Source organism: Leucoraja erinacea, chromosome 22, assembly GCF_028641065.1.
Source record: "Leucoraja erinacea ecotype New England chromosome 22, Leri_hhj_1, whole genome shotgun sequence".
Lineage (NCBI taxonomy): Eukaryota > Metazoa > Chordata > Chondrichthyes > Rajiformes > Rajidae > Leucoraja > Leucoraja erinaceus.
In genome coordinates, this window is record NC_073398.1 from 13395410 (window position 1) to 13413718 (window position 18309).

Here is an 18309-nt window from a genome sequence, read left to right on the forward strand (position 1 = left end):
GCATTTTGTATCTACCTTTGATTTAAACCAGCATCTGCAGTTCTTATCTGAAAAGTAACCTTTTGGGAATCCTGCACCTGCACTCTCAAGTTCCTTTGCACCTCTGAATTCTGAATCTACTATCCATTTACAAAATGGTCTATGCCTTTATTCCTTCCACCAAAGTGCATAACCATACATTTTGCTATGATGTATTCCATTTTTTCTTGCCCTCTATCTCAACCAGTCCTTCTGCAGACTGGATGCTTTATCAACATCAACACTCTCTGCCTCTCCACCTGTCTTTGTATCATCTGCAAACTTGGCCACAAAGTCTCCAATTCTCCATTCCAGATCATTAATGTAAAACTTGAAAAGTAATTGATATAACACCAACCCCTGTGTAGTACTACTAGTCACTGGCTGCCAACCGGAAAAGGCCCCTTACATTCCTACTGTTCGCCTTCTGCCAGTCAGCCAATCTTCTATCCATGCTAGTATCTTTCCTCTAATACCAAAGGCCCGTATTTGATTTAGCATCCTCATGTGCGGCACCTTATGAAAGGCCTTCTGAAAATCCAAGTAAACAACATCCATTGACTCTCCTATGTCTCACCTGCTTGTTACTCCCTCAAAGAATTCCAACACATTTGTCAGGTAACATCTCCCCTTAACAAAACCATGCTGACTTTGGGCTATTTTATCAAATGCTTCCCAGTATCCCAAAACTTCATCCTTAATAATGAACTCTAAAATCTTACAAAACATTGAATTCAGACCAACCAACCTGTAATTTGCTTCCTTTTGTCTCTCTCCCTTCTTAAGCAGTAATGTTACATTTGCATTTGTCCTCTGGGACTACTCCTGACTAATAATTCTTGAATGATCACTACTAATGCCTCCACAATCTCTACAGCTACCTCTTTCAAGACCCTGGAATGTAAACCATCTGGTTCAGATAACTTATCGGCCTTCAGACCTATCAAATTCCCATGCACCTTCTCCTCATTAATAATGACTGCACTCACTTCAGCCCCCTGATACTATTGAATTTCTCGCATGTTGCTGATGTCTTCCATTGAGACAACCGTCAGCAAAACGCTTATTCAGTTCATCCGCCATTTCATTATTCCGATCACTACTTCTCCAGTGTCATTTTCCAGCGGTCCAATGTCCACTCTTGCCTCTTTCTGCAGACTGCATAAAATTATTGCATATAGTGATGCTGAATTTAAATGTTGCATTAACTGATAAAATCTTATTTATCACTGCTTAAAGTATTAACTTTTCAATTTAGATGTGTGTGGAGTCTACCTGTACCTGTGAGAATATCATTGACTGCCTATGTGCAGCATTAGGAGCATATGTACATGAGTGTACAGCTAATGGAATCATTATAAAGAACTGGAGAAGAGATGTTTGCAGTAAGTTATATGAATACTTGGCTTTTTAATTATATTGAATTCCTTGTTCATGCTCCATCAATAACTGGCCCTAACCATTTTGGGATCAAGGAAAAGTTGCCAAATATATACAAATACGTTAGTAAACATTTATTTGCTCATTGACCCTCACTAAGAAGGAGAGGGGGATATAATATTCAAAGTGCAGCTCTTGACACATGCCGATGGCAAACATTAGCCATAATCCATTAAGGTGTGTCAATTGGAGCCAAATATAAGCAGAAACAAATATTTTCTTCGAAAGTAACTCCTGGGATATTCCTATACATTCCACTGCACCATGTCTCCTCCTCTTTGGCTGTACTTTGGTATCCTTCACATGCCCAAATCACTAGGAGGTTAGGAAATGGGAACTCCTATTGCTCAATTCCATTGAGCAAAGATCATCCTCCTAGCTTTCTTATAATTATCACGCATATTCTCCAATGATTCGTACTGACTTCTACATTAAACGTCTCCTTTATTAGTAGATATGGGTAGCAAAGGAGGTGAGAGCAGGTATTGAGGGGGGTGGTTCTGGGATGCCAGAATTAATTGTTGAGCCTTCCCGGGATGTCGTGAGCCTAACTCAACAAGGGAGGTGCCCACTTGATAACCCAATAGTATACTTGCAAAATGATCATGTAGATGCAAGTAAACCAATACCATTGCAATTTGTGTAGCAAATAGACCTAACGTAAGGCTCACCACTGCATTCCATTCCAACCCAACTCCCTATCCCATATCCACATTCAGAGATCCAATACATCATATCTTATTTTCTGCTCTTTTTGAGTTTTTAGTCATTTTATGTCCAACATTTATCCCCAACCAGCAAGCCACGACTTGTTTTCATGCCATTAGAGCACTATTTCAAGAATAACAAGGGAATTCTCCCCCTTGTCTTGGCCTATTTTCATCTCTCAATCAATATCACTGAAACAGATGCATTTAATGTTTTTATGTGGAAACAAGGAAAGACACAAATCAACAGGTTAGGCAGCATTGCTGAAGAACATGAATAGGTGATGCTTTGGGTCAGGACTTTTCTTCAAACTGATCCACCTGACTGACCCACTGAGTTACTCCAGCATTTTATCTTTCTTTACTGAACGTTTGTCCTGTTTCTGTTTGAGTTGACTGCTTGCTGAATAGAAAGTGAAAATTTGTTTTCCAACATTGTAGTAATAATGACGTTTCAAAAGTTATTTATTAACTGCATAGTACAATGGGAAGTTTAAAAGTATAACAGATGCTATATAAATTCAAATTCCTCCTCGTTGGAAAAAGTGCACTGGGAAAGATCAGATAACTGCTGAGTAAAGCTTCACATGTCCACACAGTCTCTTAGATTTGATAACTAAGACTTTTAAAAAGAATGAATGGAAATACAAAGCAAATCCAGCAGCCATGCAGAGGTTTCTCTCACATCCTATTCTGACATTAATGCTCCCAGGCCAACCATTATTGGTAAGCTTGTGTATGTCTTAGAGTGATACAGTGTGGAAACAGGCCCTTTGGCCCAACCTGCCCGCACTGGCCAACATGTCCCAGCTTTACTAGTCCCATCTGCCGGCAGTTTGGTCCATATCCTTCCAAACTTGTCCTATACATGTACCTGCTGAACTGCTTCTTAAAAGTTGGGATAGTCCCAGCCTCAACTACTTCCTCTGGCAGCTTTTTCCATACACCCACCACCCTAAATCCTATACATTTTTTTGCCCTTCACCTTAAAGCTATGCCCTCTGGTCCTCGAGACCTGTATTTCTCATTTTGTTTATTTCATTGTTTAAATTTAATCTAATAAATTCCAGGCTTTGGATCATACAGGTTGCGCATCTGAAAGCACATATTAAGCTAAAATGGTAAGTTATTTAAGCCCTTCAGAGAGACACAAGTAACTAGGTTGTATCATTTTTAATCAACGTTCATCTTTGTTGTGAACGGAGATACTTAGTATGCATATAATGTACACTCAGGAAAATGTATTCCTATGGAACATGGATAATCCGAAACAAAGCTCAACGACAGAAAATAAAATGATCATATTGTTTATTTATTTATTGTATTGAACTCCACATGTACATCTTGCCAACCAAAAGCATGTTGATTGAAAATAACTGTGTTGGGGTTATGTGTTTCATTACAATAAGCAACATTATTGAAGGTGTTGTTTTTTTCCCTTTTCTAGATAAAACATGTAGCAAGACTCAGGTCTTTGAGAATGACATGAAAACTTGTAACCGTACCTGTAGATCACTATCAAATTATGATTATACCTGCGAAGTTAAGGATGTTCCTGTTTTTGGTTGTGGTTGTCCTGAGGGAACGTACATGGACAAAGATGGTGCTTGCGTTGATAAATCATCCTGCCATTGCTATATTGGTAGAGAAATTATCAAAACAGGACAGGATCGAACGTTGAATGGAAAAACCTGGTAAATATTCTTTATTGTCTGTTGATATTAATTAAGTAATTTAAAGATCTGTAAAAATCAAACACGCTGTTTTTTTATTCAGCAAATGTGAAAATGGACAGCTTTACTGTTTAACAGTCCCTACAACCACCAGGCCAGGTGAGCAGTTGCTTTTATTCTTTCAGTGTAGTCAACATTACTAGACATTGGGCTTTCAATTCACATTACTGTTCATCTCCAAATTAATATTTAATACTTAATTTTTTTTTAGGATGTCCAAATAAGAAAGTATATCTCGACTGCCGGAATTCTGACAATTTGTGTGCAAAAACATGCAGAAACATGAATGAGTCTTGTGTAAGTAACAGTTACTGATAAAAAATTTTAATGCTTATTTGGACATTAACTTACTCTGAATTTTTGTTATAACAATAACGATGTTATCTATTACTGTTTTTTTTTTAAATCATCATCACAATTTATCCCACGCCTACATATTGGAATGGAGCAAGTATAATATAGAACATTCGGAGTTATTTTTGTTGCATGATATTTTATGGCATAATTATGTGCAGAACAAATTGGTATTCAAATCCATTTTGTTAATTTCTTGATGAATATAAAACATTATTTCTTTCCTTAATAATAGTCTGACAGACCATGCATTCCTGGTTGTGTCTGTGTCAACGGTCTTGTGGAAGGTGAGAAAGGAAGATGCATCCCTCCAGAACAGTGCCCTTGTTCATTTGCAGATGAAAGTCATGAGAATGGGAGTACAATCAAAATAGACTGCAATAACTGGTGAGGTTTTATCACCGGACACTTACCAAAATATGAAGTTCTTATTTCATTTATGGTGATTTTTTATTTCAATAGGGACAGCACAATGATGCAGCTGGTAGAGCTTAACTTATGGGCCTATCCCACTTAGGCGATTTTTTAGCGGACTGCCGGCGACTGTCAAGTGGCCGACAGTCGCCTGAAAACCGTGAACTGGAACGGCAACTGTCAGAGTGGAACACATACACACACGCACACAAACACATCGCAAAGGTGGGGGCCAGGGCAAGCGGGGGGAGCGCTGTCTGAAATTCACAGTGCAAAGCCAAGGTGATACAGACACACACTGCGATGAACAGGAAGGTTGGCGCTGTAATTAAGATGGCTAGCACAGTGTACTGTAAGTCCTTTAAAAAGAGGGAGAAGGGGGGGGAAACGGGGAGAAGGAGTGGAGACTTTTAAGAAGCCAGACAACTTTTAATAAGCCAGGGATACACAGCTGTGAAGTTTGGCGGACATTTAACATAACCAGTCGGCTATCCTTGGTTCTGCAAACTCTAGCTTATGTTTTTTTCCCCAATGAGCCGATGAAAATGACCAGTCAGCAAAGGCGATTAACTAAAACTTCTTACGACTACCTACAACTACATGGCAACCCCACTACAACTGTACCTATGACTACAGGATTATCGATTATCTCCATGGCGAAATCGAAAAATTTGCGGCGACCATACGGAGGCCGTGACTAGTTCCCAGAATGTGGGAACTCCTCGCGACCATGAAGGAGACTCACCAGAGACCACCAGTGAACATGTGGCGAACATGTCCCTTGCACTCGCCTACAAAGTCGCCTAAATGGGACAGGCCCATAAGCGTGCCAGTAGCTAGCAGAGCTGCTACCTTACAGCGCCAGAGACCCCGGTTCAATCCTGTATTCGGATGCCATCTGTGAACATTTTGGCCGTTCTTTCAATGACTGTGCGGGTTTCTTTCAGTTGCTCCATTTTCCTCCCACATCCCAAAGATTCATGGGTTTGCAGGTTAATTGGCCTCTGTAAAATTCCCATTAGTCAGTAGGGAGTGGGTGAAAAAGTGGGATAACATAGAACCAATGAGAAGGGATGAACGATAATTGGTGTGCAATTGGTGGGCCGAAAGGGCCTGTTTCCATGCTGTGTATCTAAATTAAACTTAATTTGTAATAACATTTTCTCCCGATAAATGTATAATAGAGCAACCTAGAATGTTTAGTTTAGTGATACAGAGTGGAACAGGCCCTTCGGCCCACCCAGTCTGTGCTGACAGCTACCCCTGCATTTTATCCCTACCCTACACAAACTAGGGACAATGTTTTACAATTATACCAAGCCAATCAATCTACAACCTTGTATGCATTTGGAGTGTGGGTGGAAACTGAAGATCTTGGAGAAAACCCATGCAGGTGATGGAGAGAACGGACAAACTCTGTACATACAAGTACCCGTTGTCAGGATTGAACCTGGGTCTCTGGCGCTGTGAGACAGTAGCACTACTGCTATGCCACCATGCTGCTCTAGTCATAGAAAGTGGTCCATCAATCTAACTGTGTGTGTTTCTGCCCCACATTAAATTTCTTCCATCTTTTTTCACCTAAAATAACACCATATCTTTCTGTTCCATTTTTCCTCATGTCCTGGCCTATCCTTCCCTTAAAAAACTCTCCATTATGCACCTTGACATTGCTAATTTTATCCACCTTCAGTAAAAAATATTTCCCCTAAAAATTAAAATAAAAAACTATAGGGTCTGTCCCACTTTCACAACCTAATTCACGACTTCTGCCGAGTTTGCCCTTGACTCATACTCACAGCATGGTCGTCACGAGATCGTAGGAGGTCGTAGGTAGGCCGTAGCAGGCTGTAGCAGGCTGGGGAGTTAGATGTGGCCCTTGTGCCTAAAGGGATCAGGGGGGTATGGAGAAAAGGCAGGTACAGGATAATGAGTTGGATGATCAGCCATGACCATATTGAATGGCAGTGCAGGCTCGAAGGGCCGAATGGCCTACTCCTGCACCTATTTTCTATGTTTCTATGTGATGCTAGTCGTAGGTAACTCAAGTAGGTCGGGGCGTTTTTTCTAGCATGATGAAAAATGTCCATGAGTAAAAAAGGTTGTGAATTAGGTCGTGAAAGTGGGACAGGCCCTTATGGAAGCACTCAGTCGGCCATACAGTATCTGTAGAAAAAAAAGAGATATCCTGAAGTTCATTAGTTTAGTTTAGAGATACTGCATGGAAACAGGCCCTTTGGCTCACCAAGTCCATGCCGCCCAGATCACCCGTACACCAGCACTATCCTACTCACTGGAGATAATGTATAGAAGCCAATTATCCTACAAACCTGCACATCTTTGGAATGTTGGAGGAAATTGGAACATCTGGAGAAAACCCACACAATCACAGAGAAAACATAGAAACTCCATACAGACAGCACCCATAGTCAGGATCAAACCCGGGCTTCTGGCACTGTGAAGCAGCAACTACTGCTGCACCACTGCACTTTCTTCGGTTTTGTTTTTCCGGCTATCTTATGTTTCGCTCCCTTGGGTAGGAATTCCTTACAACCAGAAGTCTGTTCTCCCACCCTTTGTATTTAGCATGTTTTAGAACTGTGTACACAACTGCTCTTTATAATACAGCACCTGCCTGGCTGGATCCTGGACCTGTACCAAAAAAACATGTGCAAAGGAGTGCCTTGTGTATGGAGATGGCCACACTATAACCTTTGATGGAAAAAGATACTCATTTGATGGCAACAGTGAATATGTTCTAATTGAGGCAAGTTAAATGATAATAAATATGAAGTGTTGGCTTTGGCCATTGGAAGAGGAGAAAGAAAGAGTTTCTGCTGAACATGGAATCATATATTGCATCAGCTCACACAATGAACAAGTATTGCTCTGTAACAAACATTTATAGATGGAACACAAGGTGCTTTTCCTCAATGACTTCCTCACAATACCATTAAAATATATAAGTCTCACATTAATAAAACATAATAAATTAGTTTATTAATGTTCAGAGTCTAAAATTGGTAACATTTTTTGTAATGAACTTCCCAGAAATAATGGTGATAACTTCCCCCCCCCTTACAATTTTCAAACAAGGATGCTTCCTTTTATAAGGACTTGTTTTCAAGGTTGTGGTCAACAATTTATTTTTCAATGGGTATCAATACCCCATAAATAAGCAACAACAGCAAACTCTGCCCAGGGATCTTTCTCCATCATACATTGCACACACAAAACTTGCAAGTAACATTTGCATATGTGTTATGTCTAACAGTAATTTTTGTGATTAATCTACCTATTCAGAACACAGCTATCATGACAACAAAGGCCCATTGTGCTGCTTCTGCAAACTACTCCAAATCCAATGACAGAATTTGCAGACCACTGTTAGTGTTTTTGCCTGGGCAACATCTCCACTATCAAAGATAGACACAAAATGCTGGTGCATCTCAGCAGGGCAGGCAGCATCTTTGGAGAAAAGGAATAAGTGACGTTTTGGGTTGAGACACTTCTTCAGACCTACAGTACAGGCTCCCAGAGCTTCTTCAGAACTATAGGCTCTATGACCACGTTTTAATCCAGACTCTGTACAGGCTCTATGGACACAGTTTAACCCACTCATTACATTCTGCTACACCTTCTCTTGTTGCACCCACCCTGTGATTCCTCTTGATCTCCAGCTGTACGGGCACATTTTAACCCAGACTCGCAACACGTCTCGAACCAAAACATGACCTATTCCTTTTCTCCAGAGATGCTAAGTTTTGTGTCCATCCAGCATTTTGTGTCTATCTTCTGTGTGAACTAGCATCTGCAGTTCCTTCCTACACATTTCCAGTATCAAGCTCTAAATACACTCAGGCAGATCCAATGGTTCAACCACATTGTCTGCATGTCCAACAGCAGAATCCTGAAGCAGACAATCTACACTGAGCCCAGCATGATACAAAAAAATGATGAGGGGAACAGAGGAAAATCCTTCCAGGCTCTCTTAAAACCTTCTAGAATTTTTTTAACTTCCTCTCCAACTCTTCGGAATTCCTAGCCAATGCCTGATCAAAACTGAGAAAGAACATCTGGAGTGATGATGAAAAATCTCCTGACACTTCTGGGTACACACACAAGCCCAGTATTTTATTAAAAGGGTAAAGGACAGCAAAGCTATGCATTGAATATGACGCTGTGATGGAGTCGGACACAATTTCAAAGTCAGCAGATAAAGAACTGGGCCATTTCACCCAGTTTGTCTGTACTGATCATTAAGATCATGTATAAGAAGGAACTACAGATGCTGGAAAATTGAAGGTAGACAAAGTTGCTGGAGAAACTCAGCGGGTGAGGCAGCATCTATGGAGTGAAGGAAATAGGCAACATTTTGGGTCGAGACAACGTTTCGGGTCTGAAGAAGGGTCTCGACCCGTAAGTTGCCTATTTCCTTCGCACCATAGATGCTGCCTCACCTGCTGATTTTCTCCAGCATTTTTGTCTACCTATTAAGGTCATGTAACATTCTTTGCAACTTTATCCCATTTTCGTTTTCAGTTTTTGAATTCAGGTTCCCAAGTCATTTAATTTATTTTTACCTTAGTGGAAAGGATGGGTTGATTGAGTGGTGATATTTGGTCTTTATTTTTTTTTCACTGTAATTTTCCATGCATTGTAAATGTTAGAATTTTTTGATAATGTTACTATCTTATAACTCGAGCTATTATGGAATTAGATTCATTATTGAATAATGCTAATATGCCTGACCTGAATTGCTTTGCATTTCACTTTTGTCTACAGGACAAATACGAGCAGGAAAATAATACCTTCCAAATATTGATAGAGGGTGTCCCATGTTGTGAAAAAGGAGTAATATGTACAAGAAATATCAAAATTTTACTTGAGGTATGCATTCTTCAGTCTGGGATTATTAATCTGGCTTTGTGTTATATGATTTGTCTTTATTTCTGTCACATGACTTTTGATCAGTTTATATTATATAAATAACAACTCAATGGAATTTCTTCAGGGTAACTTGTTCAAACTAAGTGAGGGAAGAGTGGAGAGAGTCAAGATGTCGTCTGGTCAAATGCAGTGCAAAGATGACTTATATTCACTTCACACAGTTGGGCTCTACTTAATACTTCAGTTTACCAAAGGGATCACTGTGATTTGGGACAAACGCACAAGAGTTTCAATTACATTGGACACTAAATGGAAGGTATGTGCATAGACCAGTAGGTTATGCTTTCTCGATCAATCTTGCTTGTTAATGTTATAAAAGAACATTAATTCTTCTTCCAAACCTACTTTGGCAGCCAACTCAACATGACAGTTCCCCAAATCTCCGGCTTCCTGTACCCATGTGTACTTCCTGTAAAACTGGAGAGCCACACGAGTGGTGCTCCATTTATCAGCATAAAGCCCAAGCCATAATATGGCTTAGACATGGTACAAACATCAATGGATGTGGGAAATTGATACTCAGTTGACATTGGATCTCTTTTGTAACTGTGTTAACAATCAAGATGATTCTACTAAGCTACATAAAATCAATGTGTGTTTTCCTTTCAGAATAAAATAAGTGGTCTGTGTGGAAATTACAATGGTGACATTGCAGATGATCTTACAACCAAAGGGAACTCTTTGGTCACCGACATCTTGGAATTTGGAAACAGCTGGACATTATCATCTTCATATTCACATGTAGTTAATCAAACATCTGCTTGCGATGCAAACCCATACTGTCTATCATGGGCTCAGAGGAAGTGCAGCATAATTAAACATAACGTGTTTAAAGCTTGCCATAAAAAGGTAATTGTTTACAAATCTTAAATCTTATAGTTCATTCTAAGTTCATTTTTGTTTATAACATGTAGTTTAAATATTTTATCAGGTTGAACCAATCCCATACTATGAAACATGCGTCCAAGGAGCTTGCGCCTGTGATTTAGAAGGGAAATACATGGGTTTCTGTACCTCTGTAGCTGTGTATGCAGAAGCTTGCAATAAAGCTGAAGTTTGTATTGATTGGAGAACCCCAGACTTGTGCCGTAAGTGTTTCCATTACTAATAACTGAAGAGCACTTGGCATGATTATTTTCAAATCTTTCATAAGATAATGGATGTGTTGCTCAGATGTGTGCTGCAAGCTGTCACAAATAAAGTAAACAGAATTCAGAAACCAGGAGCTGCTGATGCTGGTGAACATAAAAAAAGACACAAAGTACTGGAGTGAATCAGCAGGTCAGGCAGCATCTCTGGAGAACATGGATATATGACGTTTTGGGTCACGACCCTTCTTTAGACAGATTGTGGAGTGGGGTGGGGGTGTGGGAAAAGAAAGCTGGAAGAGAGGGTTGACAGGACCAAGCTTGGACAGGACCAAGCATGGCATAATGGGCATGTCCCACTTACGCGACTTTTTCGGTGACTTCCGGCACCCGTCATAGGTCGTTGCAGGTCTATGAAAATGTTCAACATGTTGAAAATTCAGCGGCGATCATAAAGATGCTACGACTCTTTGGGCGACTGAGGAGACCACTCACGACCATAAGGAAACACCCTGGTGACATGTCGCGAGGTGAAGCCTGTCTGGTCGTGAGTAGTCGGCCAAAGAGTCATACCTTGTTCTGGTTGCCGCTGGATTTTCAACGTGTTGCCGGCAGTTGCTGAAAAAGTCGCGTAAGTGGGACAGGCCCATTAGGTTGACTTGGTCGACGGAGGGGCAGTTGATAGGTAGATGGTAGTTTGGACGAAGGGCAGAGGTCAAAAGACAGAAGGTATGCGATAAAAGGAATGAAGAGTTGCAAATTGCGAACTTAAAGGAAGGAATGTAGGTGGAATGTGAGAAAGAGGTGAAAATAGGTGTGAGGCCAGAGGAGCATTAGGTGAGGGGGGGTGGGGGGGAATAAGAAAGGGAAGTTGTGGAGGACTAAGGGAGAGGTGGGGTAGATTTTAAGTTACCTAAAATTGGAGAATTTAGTGTTCATACCATTAGCCGAGCCAAATATGGGATGCTGTTCCTCTACATTGCAAGTGAGCCCAACAGGGAAAAAGCAATTCTAGATATGGTGTTGTGTAATGACCGGATTTAATTATGGGCCAAGGTGAAGGAACCCCTAGGAGGCATTGATCGTAATATGATACAATTCAGCCTGCAGCTTGAGTGTGAGAGGCTGAAATCAGATGTGTCTGCATTATGTTGAGTAAAGGTAACTATATAGGCATGGGAGAAGATCTGGCTAAAGTTGATTGGAAGGTGACATTATGAGGGATGATAGTAAAACAGCAATGACAGGAGTTTCTATAAGTAATTTGGAAAATGCATCCCAAATAGGAAGGAACATATTAAAGGGAGAATGAGACAACTGCGGCTGACAAAAAAAAGTCAAACAGCATGAAAGCAAAAGAGAAAGCATATAATATGGCAAAGATTGGCAGGAAGCTAGAAGATGGGAATTGTTTAAAAGCCAACAAGGGGCAACTAAAAGAATGTAATAATGGGAGAAAAGATGAAATATGAAGGTAAACCAGTCAATGGTATAAAAAAGGATACCAATTTTTTTTCAGTAACCTAGAGTAAAGGAGAGGCAAGTGTGGACATTGCATCACTGGAAAATGATGCTGTAGAAGTAGTAATAGAGAATAATGAAATGGCAAATGAACTAAAAACATTTTTTTGTGGTGTCTTCACAGTAGAAGACACCGGCACATGCCAGAAATTCAAGAGTGTCAGGGGGTTAAAGTGAGTTCAGTTGCTATTTCTAAGGATAAGATGCGTAGGAAGATGAAGGTGGATGTTAGCTGGACCAGATGAGCTGTACCCCAGGGTTTTGAAAGGGTTCTGTTGTAATTGTGGAACTATTAGTACTGATCTTTCAAGAATCACTAACACCAGGAATGGTTCGAGATGAATGGAAAATTGCAAATGTAACTCTACTATTTAAAAAATGAAAGGAAATTATAGGCTGGTTAGCCTGACTTCAATGGTTGTTTAGATTCTTAGTGCAGAATTAAGGATGAGGTTTTGAGATACTTGAAAACACACGATAAAGTCAACCAAAGTCAACATGGTTTTGTTAAGGGGCTTTCTAGCCTGACAAATCTATTGGAATATTTTAAGGATAGATTTGACTAGTGACTGTGTCTAGTGGTGTGTGCCAGGGTTCAGTGCTGGGTCCAATACTGTTTGCCAACTACATCAATGATTTTGATGAGAACATACAGGGCAAGATTACCAAGTTTGCAGATGATACAAAAGTGGGTGGTTTTGCAGATAGTGAAGATGGTTGTGAAAGATTGCAGCAGGAACTTGATCAATTGACCAGGTGGGCTAAGGAATGGTTGATGGAATTCAATACCAAGAAATGTGAGGTGTTGCATTTTTGGACATCTAACAAGGGCAGGACCTACACAATGAATGATAGGCCTCTGGGGAGTGTTGTTGAGCAGAGGGATCTAGGTGTGCAGGCGCATGGTTCTTTGAAGGTAGATGAAGGTGGAAAATGTGAGGAAGGACATTCGTGCTATTGAGGGAGTGCAGCATAGATTTACAAGGTTAATTCCTGGGATGGCAGGACTGTCATATGCTGAGAGAATGGAGCAGCTGGGCTTGTACACTCTGGAGTTTAGAAGGATGAGAGGGTATCTCATTGAAACGTATAAGATTATTAAGGTTTTGAACACGTGAGAGGCAGGAAACATGTTACCGATGTTGGGGGAGTCCAGAACCATGTTTTTTTGGGAAGAGATGAACGAACAAAAGAGTTGCGAGGAGAGTGATCTCAATTGAAAATAGAAAGGGCTGGGAAAAAGTCAAAAAGTCATAATGTTAGGACCAGGGGAAGGGAATGTGGGGAGGTATTAGTTTGGTAGGGCTATATTCTTGATAGATTTTCCTTATGGTAAAATGAATCAAAAACGAAATATGAAAAAATGAGTACTATTATGATTTGAGTTTAGAAGTTTCATCTGATGTACAATTAATGATCACTTTTAAACCCAAAATGCTAGAGACAAAGCCTTTTACGGTCACCTTCAAGAAAATTGGAAGAAAGGAGTTAGAATGAAAACCTGATAAACAAGATTTATGGAAGGATAAAATTAAGGACTAGATATTGTAAGCAATGAAGAAATGTTTTTTTTTTAAAATAATTGGTAAAATATCCAGAAAATAAAAAAAGCTAGTTTAGAATTTTTTGTACAAAAAAGGTAAGGATGATTTGTGAATTTAAAAAAACTCATCTTTTTGTCAAATGTTGACAAATTTTTTTCTAAATCTATAAAAACAAAATTTTAACTCTTATTTTGCAGCTGTATATTGTGACTATTATAACAATCCTGAAGAATGCAGCTGGCACTATCACCCTTGTGGAACATTAACAACAAGAACATGCTCGGATCATTACATTGGGAAAAAGTTCTCTGCAATACTTGAAGGTTAAATCCATACCTATATATAGGAATGAACTGCACATACTGGTTAAATCGAAGGTAGACACAAAATGCTGGAGTAACTCAACGGAACGGGTAGTATCTCTGGAGAGAAGGAATGGTTGACGTTTCGGGTTACTCCAGCATTTTGTGTCGACCTACGTATTATATATTTAGTTCAAAATCAATAGAAATGAAAAAAAAATATGACAGTACTATATTATGGCACAATTTGATGCCTTGATAGAAAAGTAAAAATAGTTTACATCTGATGTACAATTAATGATCACCTTTAAACCCAGAATGTGATGCTAGAGACAAAGCTGAAGCTTTTACAATCACATTCATTCAAAAGTGATGAATCAATGATACAGCTTGTATTCCTTCTGGGATCAAAATTATTACTTAAGATAGTCTTCAGTTAATTCACATTGCATGAGATTTAAAAGATATGAGCAATGCAAAAGCCAAGGCAACAACCTGACTTAGTACTGAAACCCTACAATCCAGACTAGCTTCTGCATAGTTTGTTTCCATTACATGAAAAATGGCTCAGATGTTACAAAACACCTGGACAATGCAATCCACAATGCATTCTCAATTAGCAGGAAAGCATTTTCTCGCCAGGAACATGTTCACCTAGTTTAGAGACACAAGAATCTGCAGATGCTGGAGTCTTGACCCAAAAAACAAATGTGCTCGATGAACTGAGTGGATCATGCAGCATCTGTGGAGAGAAATGGTCAGACGATGAGGGTCGGGACCCTTCTACAAACTGATGGTGTGGAGAGGGAAAAGCTAGTAAATAACTGCAGGGGTTAGGCAATATCTGGCAAGTGATAGGTGGATACAGGTGAGGAGGGGTAATTGGCGGATGGGTGATTTGGTGTATCTCTACTTTCTGATGATGGTGATTTACTGCTCCCTTCTCAAGAGCATTTGTGAATAGGAAATACTAAGCCCAGTTCAAAACCCACATACACAATAAAGAAATAAAGAAGTAGATTTTGCAAGGATATGCTTGTAGTTACACATTGAACTGTTAGCAATTATCCACGTAATTGTCATGAGGTTATGGATTTTTATGCAGTTTTATGCCTGACATATATAATGGTCCAAAAATGCTAGTTACTCTTAAAGTCCTTCGGCCCTACTTGCCCACACCGGCCAACATGTCCCAGCAACACTAGTCCCAGCTGCCAGCATTTGGTCTAAACCTGTCCTATACATATGTGTACCTGTCTGTTTCTTAAATGTTGGGATAGTTCCTTCTTCAACTACCTCTTCTGACAGCTTGTTCCATACATGCACCACCCTTTGTGTGAAAAATTTACCCCTCAGATTCTTATTAAATCTTTTCCTCTTCATCTTAAACCCATGTCCTCTCGTTCTCGATTCACCTGGGCAAGCGAATCTGTGCATCTAGCTGATCTATTCCTCCCATGATCTTAAACACCTCTATAAAATCATCCCCCATCCTCCTGCACTCCAAGGAATAGAGTCGCAGCCTACTCAACCGCTGCTTATAGCTCCGACCTTCTAGTCCTGGCAGCATCTTTGTAAATCTTTTCTTTACCCTTTCCAGCTTGACAACATCTTTCCTATAACACGATGCCCAGAAATGAACACAATATTCTAAATGGGACTTCAGCAACATCATATACAACTGCAACATGACCTCCCAACTTCTATACTCAATACTGGCTGATGAAGGCCAATGTGCCAAAAAAAGCCTTTTTGACCACCTGATCTACCTATAACTCCATCTTCAGGGAACTATGCAGCTGCACTCCTAGATCCCTCTGCTCTACAACACTAACCAGAATCCTGCCATTCATTGAGTAGGTCCTGCCCATGTTAGACTTTCCAAAATAAAACATCTCACATTTTCCTGCATAAAATTCCATCAACCATTCTCCTCAGCCTACTTGGCCAATTGATCAATATCATGTTGCAATTTTGTACAACCATCATCACTAACTGCACAACCACCCACTTTTGCATTATCAGCAAACTTGCAAATCTTGCCGTGTATGTTCTCATCCAAATTATTGATATCACTGATGTAGCTCTTCAGCAGTGATTGGATACAAAACTGCTAAAACTCTCCATGCTGGGGGATCTGGTAAAGAACTTGTCACTTTGCAGTCAGTTGACATTGACAGTAAGTGTGGATTTACCACAAATGGCTTTGGTAAACTCTAGCAGTTCAACAGTGGCTGGAAATGCTGGTCCTATTTGGGGCAGGCACAGTGGCAAACCGGTAGAGTTGCTGCCTCACAGCACCAGAGATCCGTGTTCGATCCTGACTACAGCTGCTGACTGTACAGAATTTGTACTTTCTCCCCGTGACCTCATGGGTTTTTTCTGGGTGCTCCAGTTTCCTCCCACACTACAAAGGCAAACAGATTTGTAAGTTAATTGGCTTTGGTTAAAATTGTAAATTATCCCCAGTGTGTAGGATACTGCCAGTGTATGAGAATGGCTGGTCGGCGCAGACTCAGTGGACCGAAGGATCTGTTTCAACATTGTCTTAACTAAACTAAAGAGATTTGCTTGGCTTTTAATTATATTTGCAATGTTAATATGCATTTCACTTTGTGGAAATAATCAAGAATGGAAAATTTATAGATCAGGAACAAGGTTGAGAATATTAATGCAAACCCAACTGTAACAAATAACTTAAAAAAAATTCAAGTCTGTGTGCAATTCTAAAATTCTCAGCATCACACAACACTTTTTATTCTTTTATACAGGTTGTTATGCAAAATGCCCAGGAAGTGCTCCCTATTTGGATGAAAATATATTGAAGTGCGTCAACTTACCTGATTGCACATGTTACTACCATGGAGAAATATTACAGCCAGGCGAAAGAAGAAGTTGTGACTGTAAAGAATGGTAATGTATCCATCACAAAATGTTTTAATGTTTCCCAATTTTTACCTGATATCTATATACCTATAAAAGTCTCATCTTGTATGTGTGTGTGTGTTGTATGTATGTTTTGTATCTTCCTCAAAACGCTGAAAAATGTACATATTCTGATGCACATTTTCCCCCTTCATGTCGTAATCAGGCTCACTTAAGATTTGCTGCTATATTTCACGTTATTGATATTTCAAGGTTTAAAAAGCTAACTTTACCAAGATTTTTACTGTTAAAATCCTTCCTGCCAGCTTCCAACAAACTTCGATACAAATTTGCAATACATGAACACTCGGTGCTTCCACCAACTTTTCACCTGAATGGGATATCACTGCACTCCACCCGACATTTGCAACAATGTTGCCATCATAGCTCCTGGCAGGACATGAGGGGGAGGGCCAATTCGTATTGCAATTGGGGAAGTGCAATTGGAATTTTTTTTAAAGCCCAGTGCTGGAGGAGGCAGGGGAGTGCTGCAATCTTATGTTCGGCAATGTGTTGAATTTGGGGACCACACGTTCCGTGGGGGCCACGGGTTTGTGGTGCAATATTGCGTTGAGGGACGGGTTGCTTTGGGGGACCAGGCTTCCCATGTGACAGGGACCCAATGGGTCCCAGTTGGTCTAGTGTGATATAAAAGTCAGATTTTCAATTGAATGCAGGTAAAGGGGTTTCTTTAGATTTTGTTGAACTGTACATACTATTTTATTTACTTAAACTTAGGATCATGTTAGTTAAGGGGAATACAGTTTTAGCCAACTCTTACATAGTAAAATAAAAATAAATAATAATTGTGCTGTTGCCCATCCACACTCCTACCACTGCAACCACAATAGCGATACAACATTTTGTAAAGTAAGAGACTACAAGCCAGTTAGCTTAACAACTTTCAGGCAAACTCCAAGAAACTATTGATAAATGCATTTTAGCAGAGCACTCTGAGAATCAACTTTTTTGATTGTGATGATGCTTTGAAGCCTTCAAAAATGTCACAGATCTCATGTTCTGCTGCTTAATATTAAACTGTCAAACAGGAGATTTAGGAGTCAGAAAAGAAAAACAACTAAAATATATAAACATGCACAATAAATAATAAATGTAGCTGACAGGATAAGACATATGTGCTAAGGTGGGCCATGTTGTCCTCAGAAGACTGTACTAATGGTTGTTTTTTGATCCACAAGGTAGAGTTATTATCAAACAGCAGGGAAATGGGTCCTTCAACATATTGCGATTACACTGACCATCAAAAATTCATTTCCACTAATTCAATTTTGTTTTTCCTTTTATTGTCATTA

At 39.8% G+C, this 18309-nt stretch overlaps 1 protein-coding gene across 1 annotated transcript; it reads left to right on the forward strand.

Moving 5' to 3' along the window:
• The first annotated feature begins 1914 nt into the window (after positions 1-1914).
• Positions 1915-15774, forward strand: LOC129708045 (mucin-19-like). The gene is made up of 7 exons (XM_055653587.1): positions 1915-1930; positions 3613-3859; positions 3942-3997; positions 4110-4195; positions 10226-10465; positions 10548-10704; positions 13967-15774. The coding sequence occupies exons 1-7, from the start codon at positions 1915-1917 to the stop codon at positions 14095-14097; spliced, it is 933 nt and encodes a 310-aa protein (XP_055509562.1). The 3' UTR covers positions 14098-15774.
• The last annotated feature ends 2535 nt before the right edge of the window (positions 15775-18309 follow it).

Excerpts from the sequence above, each read along its gene's own strand:
- LOC129708045 (XM_055653587.1), top strand. Across the intron at positions 3,998-4,109 it reads CCCTACAACCACCAGGCCAG|GATGTCCAAATAAGAAAGTA; the intron begins GTGAGCAGTTGC and ends ATTTTTTTTTAG. Across the intron at positions 10,466-10,547 it reads TTAAAGCTTGCCATAAAAAG|GTTGAACCAATCCCATACTA; the intron begins GTAATTGTTTAC and ends ATATTTTATCAG.